The sequence below is a fragment of the Aedes aegypti genome, chromosome 2 (assembly GCF_002204515.2).
Source record: "Aedes aegypti strain LVP_AGWG chromosome 2, AaegL5.0 Primary Assembly, whole genome shotgun sequence".
NCBI lineage: Eukaryota > Metazoa > Arthropoda > Insecta > Diptera > Culicidae > Aedes > Aedes aegypti.
In genome coordinates, this window is record NC_035108.1 from 151,718,100 (window position 1) to 151,740,249 (window position 22,150).

Sequence of the window (22,150 nt, forward strand, 5' to 3'; positions counted from 1 at the left end):
GACATAATCAGAGTAAGTATTTGAAGTGTAATTTTTGTAACAATTTTCTGAAGATTTTGACGGGATTTTTCATTGACAAATGTTAATGGAATGAGTAGGAATTCAAAAAGCTTTTAAGATACACCCTCTGATGTAAGTTTTGAAGAAACTTCTAGAAGGGTTTGTGGAAAATATCCGATGAAAAAGAGAAATAAATTGTCTGTGAATTTTTCGTATGGCATGATGGTATAAAAAGAAAAAAAAATGTGATATAATTCCTAATAGAATATCCTGAAAAATTTCATAGTATACTCTTTGTGACATTTTTAGTGGCTTTAAAGAGGAATATTCAGGAAAATATGTCAAATGATTGATCAAGATTCAATAAATGATGTCAAATATGTCAAATGATGATCAAGATTTAATAAATTTCTGGAGAAACTGCTCAAAGTTATGGTGAAATTTGGGAACAATTCTGTAACTGAACCTAGAAGTGTAGTTAATCTTTCTTTGTATTCCAAGATTAATTTTCAGTTAGTTTTTGTAAAGTTCCTTAATTAAAGAAAAGGCTTGATTGTGGGTAATGAAATATACTTAAAATATGCTATGAAATTGTAGATTCAAGTTTCACCGGCTTCAAATGTTACCACAATCACACTCATTCTTGGCAAACATATCTCTGTCTGTCGATATTTCATATTTTTTTTCTGAACGGTCGCCCTGTTCTTGCGCCGATTGAGTTGGGTGCAGTTTACAGCAATGAAATCATTTACGTATTCGTATAAACTACATGTCAAGGAAGAAAAAAGATGAATTGCATTGAATAAGGTGAAATGTTTACAAAGAATTGTCAGTTTTGCAAACAATAATATCTCCCATAAAATTGATGGAAAATATTCAAAATTGTAATAATTTAAAAAAAAAACCTGGTATTGGATTTTCTTCAAAAATAAAACGTTTCTGATCTTCTTATTTTAAGCTTTCTGCTAGTGCACAAAGCCAAAATAAAAAGTGCACTGATGTTGGATGCTTTCTTCGCGAGGTTTGTGCCTTTGAAGTTTCAGTGCAATTTTAGATGTTGATTCCAAATTGTTTCACCTTAACTAGTGGGCTACGTGACTTTGCGGTTAACATTACCAAGCATTTCGCCGCATCAATCCAAGAAGCGAGGGTTCGATTCCCGCTTCTGTCCGGAAAACCTTTCTTCAGGAATGTGTTTCGACACCCAGTAGCAGTATTGTATGCTAGTCCGTTGTCTAGTGTGGGGCTTTCTTCAAAGGGCAAATCGTCCACTTTTGGATTTGTGAGCAACCCAAAAGTACATTTTCACACGGTTATTTTTATGGAACATTAATCTATAAAACCAAAAGTCTGTACAATAGCAAAAATTTAAATTTCTTTGTGAAGTTCAAATTTTCCTACTTCTAAATCATTTTTGATTAACTTTTTAACTGTAATTTTAATCACAGAATTTCTAGTTCTTCACTTTACATTTTAATAAAAAAAATATGACTTCAATCGAATTAAACACATTTTGATAATTTTTTAAGGATTATATATCAATTAGGCCATTTTTATGTTTAAGTACTACAGCCACAATTGAAGAATTCTGATAATTTTACTAAAATGCTCTAGATCTAACGTGAAGCAATTTCGAATGAACCATTCAAAATTATTTTAATAAGATTGAGAAGTAATACTGAGGTTACCCCGTATAGGCCTTAATGAAAGAAAAAACACCGCCTGAGCGGTGAGGCAAAAATTTAACAGATATCAACAATTTTCTGTCAGTATACTCCTATACATATGTAGTTGCTAAAAGTGGTCGAAGGATCCTGTGGTTGGAGTTCTTCCGGTGAGACGCTGGGTCAAGTCGGGTGATAAGGGTTCTGTGCTTTTTTACGCGACTTGACTCCGGTCACAGGAATATTCTCGAGTTCCTCTGACCACTTCTAGAAACAAAAAAATGTGAACCAATACACTAACAAAAAACATTTGAATCCGTTAAGCATTTGCTGAGTGGTGTGGGATTTAGTATTTTTGCTTTCACTCGGGCCTATACAGATTAATGCTAGATTTCTTTTAATTTTAATCACATTTTTCGGTGCATAAGTTGGCTGGAATCTACTGGCTTACATTTTTGTATGATTAACCCCTCTAACGGCATCTTCATTTTTACCGCAAAAAATATTCAAATCGCGATAACTTTTTTGTTTCTCGATATTTTTGCACGGTTTTTTTCATTGAATCTCGAAAAACTCTTCTAGTTTAAGAATCCGTGTCGATATTAATCATTACTGATCTAGTTTTGAAAATATTTCGATGTTCCTTGGGGGACCAACATTTTCCATATAAAATGTCTTTGGCGGCCATTTTGTTTTTGGTCAATTTATCAAAAAAATAAAATGTGTACTTTACTTAAAATCATACAAATCTGTTCAGTATTCTTGGAGGGGTGCAGGTCGTTAGGCCGAATGCCGTTAGGCCGAATGCCGTCAGGCCGAAAGGGGCCGTTAGGCCGAAAGAGTCGTTAGGCCGAAATAACATTTGATCATTTACTACTATTTCAGATGGCTTACACATTCATCAGTGTTTTTTCCATCTTTAATCGAAGGCTGTTTTTTCTAGTTGTATTTCGTAGCGTTTATTGTGGGCTAAAATGTTCATTAGAACTATCGGCCATTTTGAGCCTAACGACCCTTTCAGAATAACGACCCTTTAGGCCTAACGACATTCGGTCTAACGGGTTAGAACCTCTTGGAGAAATCTGAAAATTACGATATGAAGTTTTTTAGAGTTTTCAAGATTTTCATTTGTTCTGCGCGGTATCAAAAACATAAATGCTCATTACTCAAAGACGGCTGCACTAATATGCTTCATTTTTTCACAACATACTCGCATTATTGTACTATTCCGTGGAGTGAATATCCGAATACGATGAAAATTCTGTTGAATGAGATATATAAGTGGATTATGGCTACGCGTCGGTCTCCCAAGGAATTTTGGAATATCTCCGGATCCAGATGACCAATTATCAATGTCGACACATATTCTTAAACTAGTTTTTTTTGAGGGCTTGTGAAAAAATGATGCAAAAATATCGATAAGCAAAAAATTATGGCGATTTGAATATTTTGTTAGTGGTAAAAAATGAAGCTGCCGGTAGAAGGGTTAACAACTATTTGAACTGAGGTGTATTCTATTATTTGGTATAAGCTAAAAAAATCATTTGCACTATTTTACCCAAAAAAACCTTGTTGACGTAGTTTTATCAATTGTTACTAGCAGTAAATATAAAAAAGATATGGCCGAAGTAATAGAACAGTACTGAATATCCAGTTCAATCTCAATTTTTATAATTCTCAAAAACACTGCGGAACGCGGTTTTGTCTCAAGAACCAAAATACCGCTATTTACTAAATTAAGGGTTGCTGAGTCCATTGCCGTTTTCCCCGTTTTGAGATATTGATGGTTGAAAATGCTAAATTTGACTGTTTCAGCCAACTTGCATGCAAGTTTGCCAACTTGTACGGCAATTCGTTTGCTCAATTTGTCACAGAATTCAAACTTTATGCATAGAACAATAATTTTCAACGAATAATATTTTCATAATATTTTCGATGGTAAAATGTTATTTTTTGGTGGTTCGGAAAAGTATTGTATTATGCCATATAAGAGAAACGAAGAATTTTATATGAAGACTGCAAACATGTTGAAAAAAATCGATTTAACCTAAATTCTATCGTAAAATTTCAACTGATTTGTATCTGAATTGAAAGGTCAAGTCCTATTTAGCATGTTTGGTAGATTATATCACAAAAAAATTTGATAAATCATACTTTAAATTCCATGTAAACATCAATAGAACCAGTGTTTTATACAACTTTGGCGACCTGTAGCTAAAAATTGTGACGTGCTGGAACATTTCTAAGAACGGCATCAGATTCAGCGACCCAAAATCTACTAGAGACACATAATTTGATCCTTAAGACACGCGAAAGTGTCATTTTTGTTACGCTGTGAAATCAATCCATTGTTCTAATATATGTGACACTATTGTATGTTTATTCCGCAGTGGACATCAAAATTATAAGCCAAATAATTATAAGTAGCAGTGGAAAAACTGTGTCGTGCAATTTTGCACAACACAACAGCCATATCGTAAATATGGTGTTAAATAACATCTTTTGAATGTAAAAATGTAAAAATGTTATAAAACCAACCGGGATTTGCTGGAAATCGAGTTCCAGCTATCGATAGAGCCAGTTTGAAAAACTTACAAAAAAGATGTATCTGGTCTATCGAGCGAGAGTCGCGTATGTTACCACTCGGTAATCTCACTACGCTGAGTTTTGTGTTGCTACTCGAAAAGGGTTTCTTAGTGTTTTTGTCGATCGAATCGTTTTGAGCGCAATATTGTTTTAAAATTTATGTGATCAAGGTCAAGACGGCCGATATTACTTTATTTATTGTTGTGTGAGTGTATTCTTGATTTAAGCTATTTTTGTAGTTTAAAATATGCTCAGATATATTATCAATAAAATTCTTTCAATTCAAATATATATTTTTTTCAGCCTACTCTCCACAACTCGATGTTCTAAAACTTGCTATATTCTGTAACTCGATGAATGTTTGAAGGCAAATCATTACTTGTAGTCAATAATAGTTTTCAAAATATAATCAACTGTAATATTGTATTGTTACAAAAGTTGTCATAAAATTATATTCTATAATTCGATGGTCCGTTGAATATCGAGTTATAAGAAGTTGACTGTATGCATTTTATTGGGATTATTGGCAATGTAATAAATCTGTTCTCCATAAGGTCATATCTTTGTAAAATGTTTTAATATTTTTGAATAAATGAATAATATTTTTTACTTCAACTAGATTTCTCAACATAAAACAGGCAATTACCCGAAGTCATAGAACATTTGTAAAAAGATAACCGATTTCATCATATATCTCAATTTTTGCTGGTGGTCTTAACTTTTTAAAAACGAGTATATAAGCCCAAAAGCATCTCTTTCCGAAGAGGCACACAAAATCGTTTTCAACACATTTTTGAATTTTTGATGGCACTTGATACTCGAGCTCTATTTGAAAAATATTTCTTTTTGGAATTGAGACATCATCTCAAATATTATTTTTAAATGGCCTTCTAACTGGTTTTTGTCGGACTACATTAGTCATGATCGATTTATTACTTCATGACAAAAGTATTTAATAGTTTAAGCAGCATCCTTCAATGAAGAACTGCTCGTTGAATAACATAGTTTCTGAGTGAGTAATTGCTTGCAATATTACTCCTAACAGTGGCATAGCCCAGAATAGAACAACGATGCCTACAGTACGTAATAACATTCCGAAGGAAGTATGTCGACACATACATCTTTACAGCACGATACAGCTAATTTACGTGACTTTTTTCAACCGCCTGATAGAATATGATGAAACAATGCCAAGAATCGCAATTTTCTGGTCATTCTATTTTGGATATGGTCACCCTAATCAAAAAATCCAAAAACACGTGTATCCTTGTTTCGGATAAGGAACAAAATAGCAAATGTTCACGGAATTTGGTGACTCACTAGATTGGTTTTTCATGGAATGGCTGTATTGACAAAAAATGGACTAATTTTATAACAAATTTTTTTCTAAAAAAATATATAATGCTCAAAATGGAAATCCAAAAAAATATGCTGAGTCCCATTGAATTTTCCAGAAAGTTCATTACTAGAAGTATACAAACAACCATGAAGCAATTCCTTGTAATTTGTAGAAATTTCCCGCAAGATGCCAAAGATGCATTACAAAAAATACTTCGATACTGACAACACGTTAAAGAAATTCGATACTGCCAGAAACGATTTCTGGAAATAAATCTTGGAGTGATTTTTGGAAAATCGAAGTATAAACGTCTTGAGGAATCCCATATATAACCTTCCTTTTCAAATGCGTTAACATAATTTCAAAGAATTTCTGAATACTTTCGTTTTAAAATACATACCTTGGCACTAACCTTTTGAGTTCCATAATAGGTTTTTGGTAGACTTCTTTTAATTTTGTTTTGGGCTCAGAATAAATGCTGAAGACAAATATTGAGATTTTCAAACACAAGATAAAATGGCAATTTTTTTCAATCAGCAAGCTGGGGCGATTCGACACCAAATTTTCTGGGAAGATTTCGGTAAAAGTATGATTGAACTTGAACTCCGAGAATTATCCAACAAGTTTAGCATGATGCAATTTTATATAAATATAAATACTGAAAACAATCTTTGGAAAATTCAAACAATACTTACCTTTGTAGTAATCTAATTGATAATTTTCTTTCGTTCGCCAGAGGGGGGGGGCAATGGCCCCTTCCTACCCCTCTGGCTATTTTTTGGTGGTTCTGGGAACACATTTCAACGTATATACATAAAATTTACCAAAAAATATAAGTTCAATTGAATAAAACTTTCATTAAGCCAAGTACCACTTGGGCGTCATTTCAAAGATTTCAATTATGGCTTTTTGTGCATATTTTTGAAGAATAAAAAAAAAATATTCAGATCTTGTAAAACTCAAGCATTTTGGAATATATATTATCAGTATTGTTTATTGGTCTGAGCTTGACAATGAACATGAGGAATGGTTATGAACATCAGATCAGAAATTACATTATCACTTTTGTTTGACTTGACAATAAAATCGAAAAGTAAATAACTTTGAGACGAATAGCAGTTCAAAACGTAGATAAAAATAAGACGAATAACAGTTTACGCAATTCTGTCCAGACAAAATTAAACATATATACCTTATATAATTCCCTACAGATGCAATCAAACCCTTTAAAATGTACTCAGTAATCAACAATAATTATTTATTATCATAACCCATGTGATTCATGGGTTCGGCAATGAGTGACTTAGTTGTTGTCAGCTAATTTTTCTCGGTTAAATTTTCGAAAAACGTTCTAGAGTGTTTTGTAATGCAAGTACTCTAACTAAAATGTGTTTGATCAGATTTTCTAAAAACAAGTTCCGGAAAACTATACCGAGAAAATTGTCTGCCTACAATAGAATGGCTAGCTGCTGCAGCTGTGAGTGTCGAAACTATACTACTAGAACTACGCCTCTCTATTATCTTTACCTGAGACGAGACGAGACGCGAAGACGGTCTTCTTTTTCTATGATTGCTGAGTTTTTTCTTATTCCACTTTGTGTTTATACCAATTATGCGCATGCTGTTCAAATCCTCACATTAACCTCTCAGCAAAAAATGATTGAGTTTGCATCACATTGAATCATAAATAGCCGTTTGAGTGAAATTTCATGCCAGCAAACGTAGCAGACATTAGAAATAATTAATCTTCTGCTAAGATTTATCAGCAACTTTGGAAAAAACTGCTCCGCCGACTGAACTTCTTAATAACAGTTTACTTTGAACACAATACTTTTCACTTTTTCAGCCATAAAAACGGTGGGCTGCATTTGAAGTTTCGTGAGAGGGGAATCTAGGCTGCATATGACGTTGATATTTTTCCTCTTCGCGAGTCTCTCTCAGATCTTTACCATTTTGATTCAATTGGCCCAAACATGCTAAGCTAATAAAAATGAACTGGTTTTGAATCCAAGTATCCAAAAAGCATTCATAATATCGGAATTGACTTTCGATTTGATAGTAATTTCCTTTAGAACAATACAAATACGTGATATCGATTTTCTCATTTGCTGTTTACTTTAAATCCTCCATACAAATTTACAATGTTACAGGGGATAGGCAAAATGATTGAGATAGGCAAAATTTTGCCTAAATTCAAATGCTCATAACTTTATGAAAAATTGATGAAATTGGATGCATCTGGAAGCAGTCGACGGCAAATTTGGTCTAGTTTCAGGAACTTGCTTGGCCATGCATATTGGCTACTGGACACCGGAGATGTTCTGGATCTTCCGAGGTCATGCATAAATATCATTTTTGCTGTCGCTTGTATTTTTGTGCGGTGTAAAGTTGGATAGATTTTTACTATTTTCCTAGAAACTAGAACTAATAGGAAGTTGAATGCCGCCGGACGCATCAAGATTGGTTCGAAATCTTCAGAAATATGACCATTTCCGTAAAATGGTTCCGGAAAACATGGTCAGTCATGTGTGTATTTCCAATTATGTAAATATTACCCAGAACTATATCCAAGTGAGCACCAACCTTCGAAAAATTGTTTCCAGCAGCATATTCAGAACCATTAGATACATAGACCACTCCATAAAAGGTTCCAGGTGCCCTGGGGGAAGTGGTCAATTAGGAATCTGGATTAATCTGGAACCATATCAATATGGGCATTAAACTTCATGGTTTTCAAAGCATATGCTATCCGAAGAATTTCCAGCACCACCGGCTGCCATGACTACTTTATAGTAGGTTCCAGGTGCCCGGGTGATTAGGCCAATTTGGCCGTTCCCGTGTTAAGAATGTGGCCAATTCGGAACATAACCACATCCCCCAGAGCCCATGGAAACTTTTATACAGTGGTTATATAAATATGTTGCTCTGTAAATGCTTCTTGTAGCATAGCCTTCAAAAATCTTGCTGTTTATACTCATACTGATGTGTTTTCGGGCATGTTTTGAATTGGCCACATCCCCGGGGACACCTGGAACCTACTATAGAGTCGTCATGGCAGCCGGTGATGCTGGAAATGCTTCGGAAAGAATAACCTTTGAAAATCATGAAGTTTGATGCGCATATTGATATGGTTCCAGATATGTTCCTAATTGACTACTTCCCCCAGGGCACCTGGAACCTTCTATAAAGTGGACTATACATCTAATGGTTCTGGATATGTTGCTGGAAACATCATTTTTAAGGTTAGCGCCCACTTGGATATAGTTCCGGATAGTATTTACATAATTGGGAATACAAACATGACTGACCATGTTTTCCGGAACCATTTTACGGAAATGGTCATATTTATGAAGATTTCGAACCAATCTTGATGCGTCCGGCGGCATTCAACCTCCTATTAGTTCTAGTTTCTAGGAAAATAGTAAACATCTATCCAACTTTACACCGCTCAAAAATACAAGCGACAGAAAAAATGACATTTAGACATGACCTCGGAAGATCCGGAACATCTCCGGTATCCAGTGGCCAATATGCATGGCCAAGCAAGTTCCTAAAAGTAGACCAAATTTGCCGTCTGATGCTTCTGGATGCATCCAATTTCATCAATTTTTCATGAAGTTATGAGCATTTGAATTTAGGCAAAATTTTGCCTATCTCAATCATTTTGCCTATCCCCTGTATGTTTAATTTAACTCAACTCCATGAGTTTAGTGAAATGTGTACCTTTTTTTTAATTAATTTGTAAGCTTATTGGTTATTGACAAAAGCTGAAAATCGAAACTCGTCAACTGCAATAGCGGTGTATGGCTAAACCATATTGTCAGACCCTATCTGACTGATGATATCAGTTGCGATGTACAGTCGGAAATCTCTTGGTCAAATGCTACGCAACAGCTCCCGAGGGAGTAAACTCCCGATTGCGACTCCGCTGAAGATACCGGCCAACTGGACACGAGTTCTTCGGCTGCAACCGAGTGCACGTGTTAATCCGACGCTGATTTTGCAGGTAAATCAATACGATAAACCACATTATTAACTGTATGAGAAATCTATAGAAAGCAAGCTGTTGAACCAATGATACCATGTGAATGAATTTGTGGCAAAAATTCACAATTGATTTAGTATTTGAACTTATTCCATAACCATACAATCTAAGGTGTACAAAAGAGTAATTAATTTGTTTATTGTTGTATATTTAAGAAAGGATGAAACATTTTTTTTATTTTACCTGAATACAGTCAACTTTCCATAACTCGATATTGAGGGAACCATCGAGTAGGTATGTAGTTAAAGAGTAATATATAGGGCGATTCAAATTTTAAAAATGTTTGAAAATCCAAACTCCCATATGCATCTTAACATCCTTGTCATAAAAATAGTGTTCTGTGAAACTTTCAGCTTTCTAGGTGGTGAATAAAAGGTGGCCCAAAGACAATGTAGGTTTATATGGAAATTACTATGGAGAAATTTTGAGACATGTTCCAAACACGCTAGTAATGTAATGTATTTAGAAACTTATCATCCCATATTGGTAACACATTCTTCAAACCTTAATGAAGGATGTTGCTGAAGAAACAAACCTCTTTTGAGCTAGTTTTGTTTGGGATTTTTGAACATGTTTGCAGGGCTATAATCCCATATGAAGCTAATTAATAGCAAACAAACTCATGAATATCTCTTCTGCTATTCGTCGGATTGAATTTATCTCTTCAGCAAATTTCCTTCTTATGGTTTGAAGAATGAGTTTTCACTATGGGGTAGTAAAGTTTGTGCTCAAATTACAGTACAAGCGTGTTTGGAACATATCTCAAAATTTCTCCATAGTAATTTCCATATAAACCTACATTGTCTTTGGGCCACCTTTAAATCACCACCTAGAAAGCTGAAAATTTCACAGATCTCTATTTTTATGGTAAGGATGGTAAGAAACATATGGGAGACGTAATTCTCAAACATTTTTAAATTTTGAACCACCCTAATATACCACACCAGTTCTTGGATAATCTAGCACACCTGTTGTACTCAAATATTTGCCATTTATCTATACGTTTTCCATTTCCACTAAGTATATCAGATAAATTTTTACATACAAACAAGCAAAACCATATTATACGAATTACATATCCAAACGGCCGAAATGTTTATGAAATAACAAATTGTTGATCCTGATTTAAATACAGTTGGTGGATGTTTAGTCAGACTATAAGAATTGCTCAAGCACAGTGCATAGGCTGGTTTTAGCGGGTCGTCGTTGGTGCGTCATCCCCGCATTCCCTGAGCTACCTTCTCAGGGGATCTGTTTGCAGATTTTCCCCTTGTAAAATAACAAAAAAAAAGTCAGACTGAACCAAGTGTTTCCAGAAAAACGAACTCTTTTTCTAAGAATTTATAATAACAAAATATTTGCGTTATGTGCTGTAATAATTAAAATTGGTAGAGTCCTTTACTTATCTTCAGAAGATTTAAATATCATTTGATCCGATGTATCTAAACAATGACCAGTTGAAGCAGAGAATCAAATCAATCCAATTGTTTATTTACGATAAACGTTTATACACCATTATGAAGCGACCTCGTTAAACCTTGGTTGTAATTTTACATTTTGCTTTGGGTTGCACCTTATCAGCACAGAGAAATGAACGTTTACCCTTGATGTATTTGATTATTCTATCGACGCTTCTACTTCTTACAAATGCATCATCAGGTCCATATAGCTTTAATTTGTTATCGCCGAGTTTGAAACAACAGTTATTAATAAATAATTGGAACAGGTGAACGCTTCTACTAGAACACATATGATATATAAAGAAATAAAGAGTATGACACAAGAAATCACTTAATTTCTATAACCAACACCATAACTCAGTATTTTAAACCCCTTTAATGTCCGGACTTCAACGGTACATGTTTCTTAGAGATGCAAGTGAAATCTTAAGCATGCTTTCGACATTGAAAATCGTCAATCAATCAATCAATTATTTGTATAATGAGACATTATGTCACAGTTATGCGTAACGCCAATTACCAAAGAAATATAATCTTCTGGCTAATATCGCTCTCAACAAAAGTAGAGAAATAGAATTCTATGTAGCTCACTTCTCAAACGAACAATAACGCTGCTGATAAAAGTGTTACGAAGTATCAAGCACTGCAGGTATACACCTCTATAGGATTCCAATAATTATTTCAAGAGCATGAAAGCCCAGTTGAGTTGATGTACCCTTCCCTAGTTCTAGCTGGATTTGTTCCTTTTGAAATATATTAATACAATAGCAACTACAGTAAACCGCCCATCGTTAGCAGAATTTACAGCGTCCTGAATCGATCATACTCGACTAATGTTACCAATTATGATGTACAGCCGGAAATCACTCAGTCAAATGCTACGAAACGGCTACCGAGGGAACACACTCTCGATTACCACACCGCTCAAGATACCGGCCAATTGGACACGAGTTCTTCGGTTGCACCCAAGTGCGCGCATAAACCCGGCGCTGATTTTACAGGTAACTCAATGAAAATTAAAAGCACGGATGATAAATTAGTAAATATTTGGCAAAATAAATAATAGATATGTCAAATTTATACATGAAAATATAGTCATTTTGTCTACATGTAACCAATTTCTGAATCATAACTCAGTCGTTTTTTTTTAGGTAGGGCTATATCTTTATAAATATTTTGTATACAAATATTCATAAAGATAACTTTTACCTAACGAGAGATATTCGGTATGGTGTAGAACGAAAACGCCGTTAAAATGATCAAAACTGTGTTTTGTTTTTTTTTCATACTACTCATAAAAGCATAACTGTCACATATGGATTTTTGAACTGAAACCTTTTTTCATCGCAGCATTCACGTTTCATTTCCCTGATATTTTTTTTATTTTCTTTCGTACTGAATATGAATTCCCCAAAGTTTAAGATCAATTGTTTTATTTTTCGATTTTTCACATCATGTAAACTGTAAAGATGTCAGCCAAAAATGATTCTTTAGAATTTTCCAAAATTCGTGTATATTGTTCTTTCAAAATAGATGTTTCAGTAGTAAAACACAACCAAACCTAGCACAACCAGTCTCATTCGAAACAATGGACATTATTCTTAATGTTGGAAATATTTCGAATCGTATTTGGCATGTTAACGATTTCAGAATGTCAAGAAGTGCATTACATGGAACTTCTTGAAAAAAGCTTGTTTGTGTAAAATATCTAGGAAACGCTTCTTAATGATAATTTACCACTCAATGTGTCCCATATGTTCTATAGTATTCGGTGTTATATGACTTCATTTGGACATTTCTACGCTAAGAAATGGAAATTTATATTTTTGATAAACAGTGGATTGGACCTTCAGATCATCGGACTTCATTTGAAGATCGCATGTTTGGATCAACATCAGTTTCAAAAACGACAATACGATTATACTATACTACGATATTTTACTTGAAATTGGTATGCAAATAATTACGGTTCAAATAATTTTCGATATTGATACAATTTTATTAAGTAAAATTAATTAATATGCTTATTTTAAACCAATTCAGCCAAATGTACCAGAAAAATAGATTTTTTTTTTTCGATGACCATTTCCATCAAATTGCCTCCAAAAATCATGTTTTGACAATGAATTTTGATTTCCGAATGATTTGAGGGAGATTTGTATGAAGTGTGTTTTAGTGGCAGCACGTTTTTTTTTCGTTTGCATTAATTTTCAGACTTGAAGTATTCAGCTGGAACATCTTATTTTAGTACAAATTCGGAAGATTAGTGTCATAAATGAGTGTGAACTAACGGCAAACTAATATCGTTTAGAATATTGGTATCTAGAGCAAGGGTTTAATGAGTGATAAGTGATAGATCAATTTTCAAAGAAGAAAGTGCTGTGATGTTCCAACCTATGAAACCACGCACTGGCACGCGCACGGAAGCCTACGAATGTCTCCACTGGAACCGAAACTCTAACAACTGATACCTGGTTTGGTGATCCAATGAGTTTGTCCCATGAAACTCTATGAAATTCGTTAAAAAAATATAGTTAAATTGTAATAACTGCTACGATAGCGCTTTGTTTTTCACGTGTACGGTATATTTAAATTTTACCGCGGAAATGCGTAATTATTTTTAATCCTTAGAAGTTTTATCAAAATGTGTGTTTCACGGTTTTGCTCGTCAAGACATAGAACACATCCTCTGTGTAACACAATTTGAGAATGGAAATTTAATACTCATTTTATAAAATAAAGACTATCTTGGATCATTGTTCGCGTTTTGTTTTGAATTTTTAGAAGTGCCACGCTTTTTTATTTGTCCTGACGGCGTTTTTTTTTTTTTGCAATGACCCTAGAGGGATCGGTTTTGCTTAAAAATCGCACATCAGAAATTAAGTTCCCTATTTTTTTTGTTCCGGTTTATAGTAAGATTGGAAACGAAATAATGTACAAAGTAAATAGAAAAAAAAATCCCTTTTGATTGCCGGCATTCAAAAAATTAAACTTGAAAAACATAAACAACAATTGCCCTCGGTCTATCGCCAACTTTTGAGGCCACGGTGCTCCCCTGAACGTAGTTATCAGAAAAAAATCTCCATCAAATCTGTGCTCACCAGTTGTTTTCTATAGCTATACTACATGTTTGAGCAAAATTTAAAAAAAAAATCGGGTTTTCATTGGCCGTGATTATCAGAAGAAATATACTATCAATATTTTACGCAAAGTTTGTTTATTTTGTTTTTTTGTAACTTATAGGTGTATTTATGAATGAGAAGATCGACGAAATTTTGAGTTACACCCTTTTAGAGTGGTAACCAATAAAATCACTTATTTTAAATGTATTAATTATACATTCTAAAACAATTAAGCATATTCGAATATTGTCAATGGAACATTGCACTTACATACCGCAAAACACTTTCACAACTAACAGATTTTCCATAGGCTCAAGCGCTATATGGCATTATGGAGCTTATTTCATCATATAAACAAATTATTTTTTGTAGCACCATATTTTGGATTTTGGTGAGCCCATGTACTCAAGATTCAAATTATTTTACATGCATTTTACATTGATACCAAAATGTAAATATACGTCAAAGAAAACTTTCAGGCTTGAGTTTTCTGTTATAGGTAGCTCTCCGTCATACTTGGTTAAGTTTTCCAGTTTAAGTAGTGTATGGAAGAAAATGAAATTAACTACGTAGAAAGCAGCGATACATAATTAAAGAAAATAATGCAAAGAATAGACCATTCATAATTATTTTGTTTAATTGAATTCAAAACTGCAGCACAAATATAGCTCAAATTTTAAATGTTTGTCTTCGTCAGCTTGGAAAAGTTTGTGTAGTTCCCAAAGTATGGTTTTTTCGTTTGCTTTCATTGGTTATAGCAGCTGATGAATTTTATCTTCACTGGCAAAATTTGTGACCAAATAAAATTAAAATTTACAGATAAATCTTCAGTTTATGTAGGATTTATACCATGTTATGGTAGTCTACCATACCATGCCACATGGTAGCATACAGAGCCACAAAACAATTTATGCTTTTCCGGTCAACAAAACTGGAAATTACCCTAAATCTATGAATGACTCTGTATTTACCACATTTCATAGAACTTTATAAATTATACCCTTTAACCCTGAATTCCATTACCACGAATACCTTAGAACTGAAGACCATCACTTCGAATTCCAGTTCATAGAATGGCATTATCCCGAATTCCATTATCACGGGGCAATGTCATTCAAGGTAACTATATATTCGGGGCAATAGCATTCGGTGTAAGGGTGCGTCCAGAGTGATGGAATTCAGGCTGATGCATTCGGGGAAATGAAACTTGGGATTATGTGGTAGAATCGTCGTAAGAGAGTTTTGATGTGAGTATGGGTTTTTAAATAAGACATGTACAACTAAGCTCTGCAAGTATTATGAAACCAAATAAAAATTGGTATTTCTTACTCTTCTTAAGCGCATTCCAAGTTTTGAGGGTTCCGCTTCACGAGTAAGCTTGAGAATAGGTTGATGTATTCATACAATTCTTTCATTATTGTATTTATCCAGGGCTCTTAGGTGTTTGTGTTATCGAAAAGTACGGGAAACCCGTCGCTAAACATGCTTAACTGTTTTAGAATGCATAATAAATCCATTTAAAATTAGTGTTTTTGATGGTTAAACCGATTGTATGACATTTGCCAGAAAACTATTTGCCAGAATCAATTTGCCAGAATGATTTTTGCCAGAAAACCATTCCCCAGAATGTACCATTCGCCAGAAAGCCATTCCCCAGAATGGACCATTTGCCAGAAAACCATTCCCCAGAATCATTTTTTGTAATTCGTTTCGAACCTTGATATCAATTAATCGACATATTTGTGAAGATGCTTCGAAGCCAAACCTCAAATTTTCAAGAGCGCAAATCTAGAGACCCAAACAGCCATTCCAGCTGAAAATTTAATCGATTGGTCACCACCAGCGTGTGACCAATCGATTAAGTTTTCAGCTCAAACCGCTGGCTGGTTCTCGAGGTTTATGCTCTTGAAAATTTGAGGTTTGGCTTCGATGCATCTTCACCTCAAGCCTACCGAAATTTTCGATATTTATCATTTTTGTATCTTGAATATACTCATATTATTTGCACTTATAGCATGAAACATTGTGTAGTCAACGTTCACATTATTTACATCAAGAGGATTGGACTACTAGCACTGCACAGCTGCAGCGCAAAATTAATTAAAATTTAGCGTCACTTCTACAGTACTTCACTCGCATCGTAAATATTGCTCCAAATAATGTTTATATCTTTGTAAAATTATAACAAGTATAAAACAACGCAACTGATCGATCCGTGTTATTTAGTCTATGTTGTTAAAATCCTTCGCATACAATTTTATGCAATTTTCACTACTTGAATAGCTGGTCTGAGAACAAAAAAGCTGAAACGTTTGACACGAATTAGTTTAGTTGAATAATTTCTGAAATATGAATAGTGTATCTTTGCGGAAAAAAAATGCAAAACAACTTAAAAGAACAGCCTTTGAGTGAAAGAAGGGAAAATTATGTTTGAAATATGATCAGTTTAGCGCCAATAATTATTGAAAAAATATAACTCAAATGACTACCCAATGTTCTTTCGGTCATATATATAAATACATTATTCAGTCCTTGAAAAGAACGTTAAACTGTTTTACTCTTAATAATAATTTGAACCGCATTATTTATTGTTTTAAAGTAGTTTTACAACATTTGTGACAGGCTGCCGGAAAACTCAATCTTCTGTGTTTACCCTGATTGCTAGTTTTAGCTATCTGGAACCGGAGATATTTTGAAATTCTTAGCAGGACTGCTACGTGGCCATGATTAATGGTGGAAACCAAAAAAAACACACATATATTGGTTTCTCATATTCAGTCGCATGCTCTACGAAACAAGTCGGTTATGAAGATTAATGTTTTCGGAATCATTCGAGTAATCTTCAATGAGCAATTAGATGAAGGTCATGGTAAATATTCCATTATTGGATCATTTTCAATTAAGTTTTTTTTAATAGAGGACATATATTGATTGTCCATTTCCCGATATTTGCATTTTTTACAAAAATCCTTTTTACAGACATTTTTATTGACAGCAGTCCTATATTGATTTTTTTTAGCTGTAATTATTTAAAATTGAAATGACATAACCTTGTTTACATTACTTCCATTCCTTCTGTTAACTGCAGGCAGAAACACACAGTACAATTATAAAGACTAGCCAATAATATAAAGAAGGGAAAATCTCCTATGAAGCATATAAGTCCTTGAATTAGTTAGCCCTAAAGAACAGCCTAATCTTCAAAGAAGGGAAAATCATTAATAGAATATTGAAAATACAGTTGCCTATAAGGGGTTGTCCATTAACAACGTGGTCAATTCTTTCGGATTTTTTACCTCCACGGGGTCTTTCGTCCATACAAAAATTTAAAAAGAATTGTTTGTATCGTGGTCATTGGCCAGGCCCCCTTCCATCCTCCCATAAATGATCACATGGTTAATGGACGACCCCTAATAGCTTGTATAAAATTGATGACTATTTTAACATTAAAAAAAAACAGTTATTTCTCAGAAACTATGAAAACCTCGGAAATCTATTACACCTTCTTCTTCTTATCTTGTATTACGTCCCAACTGGGACAGAGCCAAATCTCAGCTTTGTGTTCTTACGAGCACCTCCACAGTTATTAACTGAGAACTTTTATTGCCAATTGATCATTTTTGCATGTGTATAACGTATTGCCTATATGAATATGCTCTATGTCCTGGGAAATCGAGAGAATTTTCAATCCAATAATATATTCGCCCGGTGGAATCCGAACTCACGTCCGTCAGCTTGCTGAATAGATGCATGTTTACCCCTACAGCTGTCTATATAATAAGTTTATGATATCATTATTAGTTTAAAACATTTTATCAAACAAAAAGCTTAAAAACTTACGTCACAATTATTTTGCATATAATTATGTATCGTACGCTGAAAATCATAATGATTCGAAAGATTTTACACACCTAAATATTGCTAAACAAAGCAAAGTAATGTAGTAATATTTTTTCTGGGAAATGGTCTTTCTGGGGAATGACTTTCTGGGGAATGGTCCATTCTGGCAAATGGTTTTCTGGCAAATGATCCATTCTGGCAAATTGATTCTGGCAAACGGCTTTCTGGCAAATGGTTTTCTGGCAAATGTCATACAACCGTTACACCTCTAAAAGGGCGTAACTCATAATTTTGTCGATCTTCTTATTCGAAACTCCACTCATAAGTTACAAATAACCAAATAAACAAACTTTGAATAAAATATCGATGGTAAATTTCATCTGATAATCACGGCCAATGAAAACCCGTTTAAATAGACCAGATTTCCGTTAATTTTTTGTACCTGTACGATCAAAAGGGTGTAACTTCAAAACGAACCCTACATTTTTTTTTTTTTTGAAATTTTGCCCGGACATGCAGTATAGCTATAGAAAACGACTGGTGAGCACAGATTTGATGGAGATTTTTTTCTGATAATAACTGGCAGGGGAGCACCGTGGAGGCGAATCTTGACCATGTACCTATCCCAACATCCAACTCCGTAGCACTTATGAGCGAGTCGCTGGGTCGATGGCCTCTCATTATGTGCTATATCAACACTTACTTCCCCTATCCCAAGTTACGGTAAAGATAGGCGTGGCGGGGAAAAGTGATATTCATGGTTTTGGTATTGTTGTTAAAGATTGGATCAAGTTTAACTTCCCGGCTTTGTTCCTGAAAGCAATCAGGATGAGATTATCAAATTATGTTTCTCATGAATGCTGCTACTGTCTAATCTACGAAGTATACCGTAACTACGCTAACGCTAACGCTAACATTTGTATGTAGTGTGGCCACAGTGCAGCGGGTTCGATTACTAGACAAGGGAGGGATCTTTTCTTAGGTATGAGCAATTTGTACTGTATGTATGTCCAAGAAGTGTACGAGTGTTAATATCTGCATTTAGTCAGTGACAAAAGTAAGTAACCAGATCCTGTTTTTTCATTTAAAATGCCAAAGCTTGGGGCTCTGTTTCTCAGCGTCTGGTCAAATTCCGCTGTAACTAAATCAGACTAAATATGCAGGCTGCTAAATATAGGGTAACGGTCGTATTTTGGACCCCCTAAGGATGTGATTTTAGTTTTTTGTCCCAATTAATTAATTGCACAGCCAAAATGTAGAAAAAAACTTCCTTTACAAGATAAGAATGCCCAAACGGTCATGTAGTATCCAGAAAACGTCGAAAATAGTCGAATTGTGATGTACTGTTTTTCATTATTTTGGACACACCAATACATTTTGGACCCTCAAAGTATATATTTTGGACCCCGGTGTTTTTGGCGACAAAGTCCACGACACTGGTTGTATAATATGCTCAATCGATCAATCGATTGATAATGGAAAACCGAAGAAATTCTACGCTTTTAGTCCAGAAATTTGAAAAAAGTTTGTGTTTACATTTGAAAATTTTCTGACGGGGGAAGCAAATATTTTATGCTCCGTCAGTTTTGTGAAAATTTTGAAATTTTATTTGTGAAAAACAGTTGGTGTGGATGTGCACTTATTTGGATATTCTGAAGAAGTTCGTGATGATTCAAGTTTGTTCAATGCGGGATGTGACATTTCGGCCATCGATTATGCCGCAATGCCTACACTAGGAACTAACGTTACAGGAGGATCATCGGCACGCTCATCATCCCTTTTGAACGATTCGGAGATCGACGGAACGTTTCTTTTGAAGGTTGGATCCGGTGAGTTCGTTTCAATTTGGGTTTGCATTGTTTGTCAGGGACCAATGCACAAGTTTAGTCATTTGACGTTTGTGCGGTGCCATATTCGCTCGTTATTTGGCCACATAAATAGCACGGCACCGCTCAAACGTCATATAGTGAACTTGTACATTGTTCCATTGGTGATCAGGTTTGTGTTGATGCGGTGAATACAAGTGGTTTATGAGCTTTTCGAGAACCATGCAAAAGTTACTCTTCCAGTACATTTTTTATAGCAGAAAGGTCATCGTGGACTGGATGAGAAATGAAAATTAGTCCTGGTAGACGGAATGGCTATCTGGTAGTGATAGTCAACGCTATTTAAAATTTTTTGAACCGCGCGTAAAATTTGATTTTAAGAGCTTCTCTAGCTGTATGTTATGCGTTTAAAGATAGTAGTTCTCACGGCGCAACAAATCACATAACATGATACGTAATGCTGAAGCAGATTTTTTTTTATTTTCTTTGCAAAAAGACTTATCTTGGATCTTGGTGAGCCATTATCAATCACATACATTTCGAATTTTTGCAACATTAGAATTTGTTTTTCACTTTTTATTTACAAGTATTTTAGATACAATTATTGTAACAAAAGGTTGAATCTACTTTATATCACAAAAAGCTACAAAACGCGAGGGAGGTCAGATTTTCTTTCTTTTCAGAGAGCGAGTAAGGGCGCTTAAGCCTAGGCTCTGTAGCCAGGACATACGGGAGAAATACCTGTGTCCCATCCCAGGAAAAGGACAAAAACAACAATGGAGTGCGCATTAACTTTCTTAGCAACGCCTCTCCCAACGATTTTGCTTATCATCCTAAATGGAACGGTTGGTACGGTTGTCCCCGTTTCGTCTTTCACAATACCTCAAACTTTTTCGTCGATCATGTTATTCATTCGTGAATAACCTGATCGACGTTAATTTTTTAATTCTCTTCAAACCCAAAGTCTGCACAGTGGGCCTGGCCATTTTAATGTTTGTATCAAATCATTGATATGCTGCAAACATTAATACTGACAAGAAAATACTGGAAGAAATTTCGGTATTTCCAGGATGCTTTTCAATATTGGCTGTGCAAGGCTTAGATTAGATTAGATTAGATTAGACATTTGAAAATTTTCTGACGGCCTTAATTTTTGTGTGTAACGTGTTGTAACGGTTGTATGGATGAACCGATTAAATTCAATTAATTTCAGATAAAACAAACACATTTTCTATGTACAAACGGTTGATGCAAGTACGGAATAGTCCTATCTTTCCATATGGCATGCGAATTGAGTTGGTCTTTCGAATTAAACTTGGAGATTTGCAAGGAAATGTACCAGGGGGTCCAAAATATATAGGGGTCCAAAAGATATTGGTTACCCTACGCAGCGCAGGATATTTAGGTTTGAAAATTGAAATTCTCTTTAGAAAAGGGACAATAATGAGGGATCTTATAACAATTACAGTTAAACCTCCATGAGTCGATGTTCCATTACTCGATATCGACTCATGGAATCATATTAAAAATCAAATTTCATGGTTACTATGATGGTTCTCTCAAATAGATTTTCATAGCATTGCTGTTCCATTACTCGCTATTTCCATGAGTCGATGGTTCCTTCAATTTTAACTCATGGAGGGTTGACTGTTCTTCTTCTTTCTGGCGTTACGTCCCCACTGGGACAGAGCCTGCTTCTCAGCTTAGTGTTCCAATGAGCACTTCCACAGTTATTAACTGAGAGCTTACTATGCCAATGACCATTTTTGCATGTGTATATCGTGTGGCAGGTACGAAGATACTCTATGCCCTGGGAAGTCGAGCAAATTTCCAAACCGAAAAGATCCTCGACCGGTTGGATTCGAACCCACGACCCTCAGCTTGGTCTTGCTGAATAGCTGCGCGTTTACCGCTACGGCTATCTGGGAGGGTTGACTGTATTTATGATAAAAATCAAGGTTTTCGTAACACCATTATGAACGCGTTCCTGTTTCCGAGAACAGTGTTCTAGATAACCAGAACAAAAATCACGGATCGCTAGCGTTACGAATGTTTTGTGGAACATAGTTCCTGAACCCATGATTTTTATTCATGGTACAGGGTAACTGGGGGTAAAACGCGCCATCTAAGGGAGAAAGTGTTTTTAGCTATGAAGAATTTTTTATTCATTATCTCATATTATTATTATTATCTTTTATTTTAACTTGAATTTTGAAAGAGGGAAAACCCCCTTTGAGTGATTTATTCATTATCTCATAGACAAACATG

At 34.8% G+C, this 22,150-nt stretch overlaps 1 protein-coding gene across 9 annotated transcripts in view; it reads left to right on the forward strand.

Moving 5' to 3' along the window:
- LOC5571938 (transient receptor potential cation channel subfamily A member 1) overlaps window positions 1–22,150 on the forward strand; it is a 123,436-nt gene that overhangs the window by 18,416 nt on the left and 82,870 nt on the right. The window contains exons 2-3 of one of the 9 annotated variants that reach the window (XM_021842759.1): window positions 11,581–11,743; window positions 11,820–12,095. The exons of 4 other annotated variants lie outside the window; for them this stretch is intronic. In XM_021842759.1, coding sequence (XP_021698451.1) covers window positions 11,928–12,095 — 168 coding nt within the window. In that variant the 5' untranslated portion in view covers window positions 11,581–11,743; window positions 11,820–11,927. Of the gene's footprint in view, window positions 1–9,349; window positions 9,596–11,508; window positions 11,744–11,819; window positions 12,096–22,150 lie in introns of those variants that run through there. 4 more of the 9 variants (XM_021842758.1, XM_021842760.1, XM_021842763.1 and 1 more) reach the window with 4 other exon arrangements.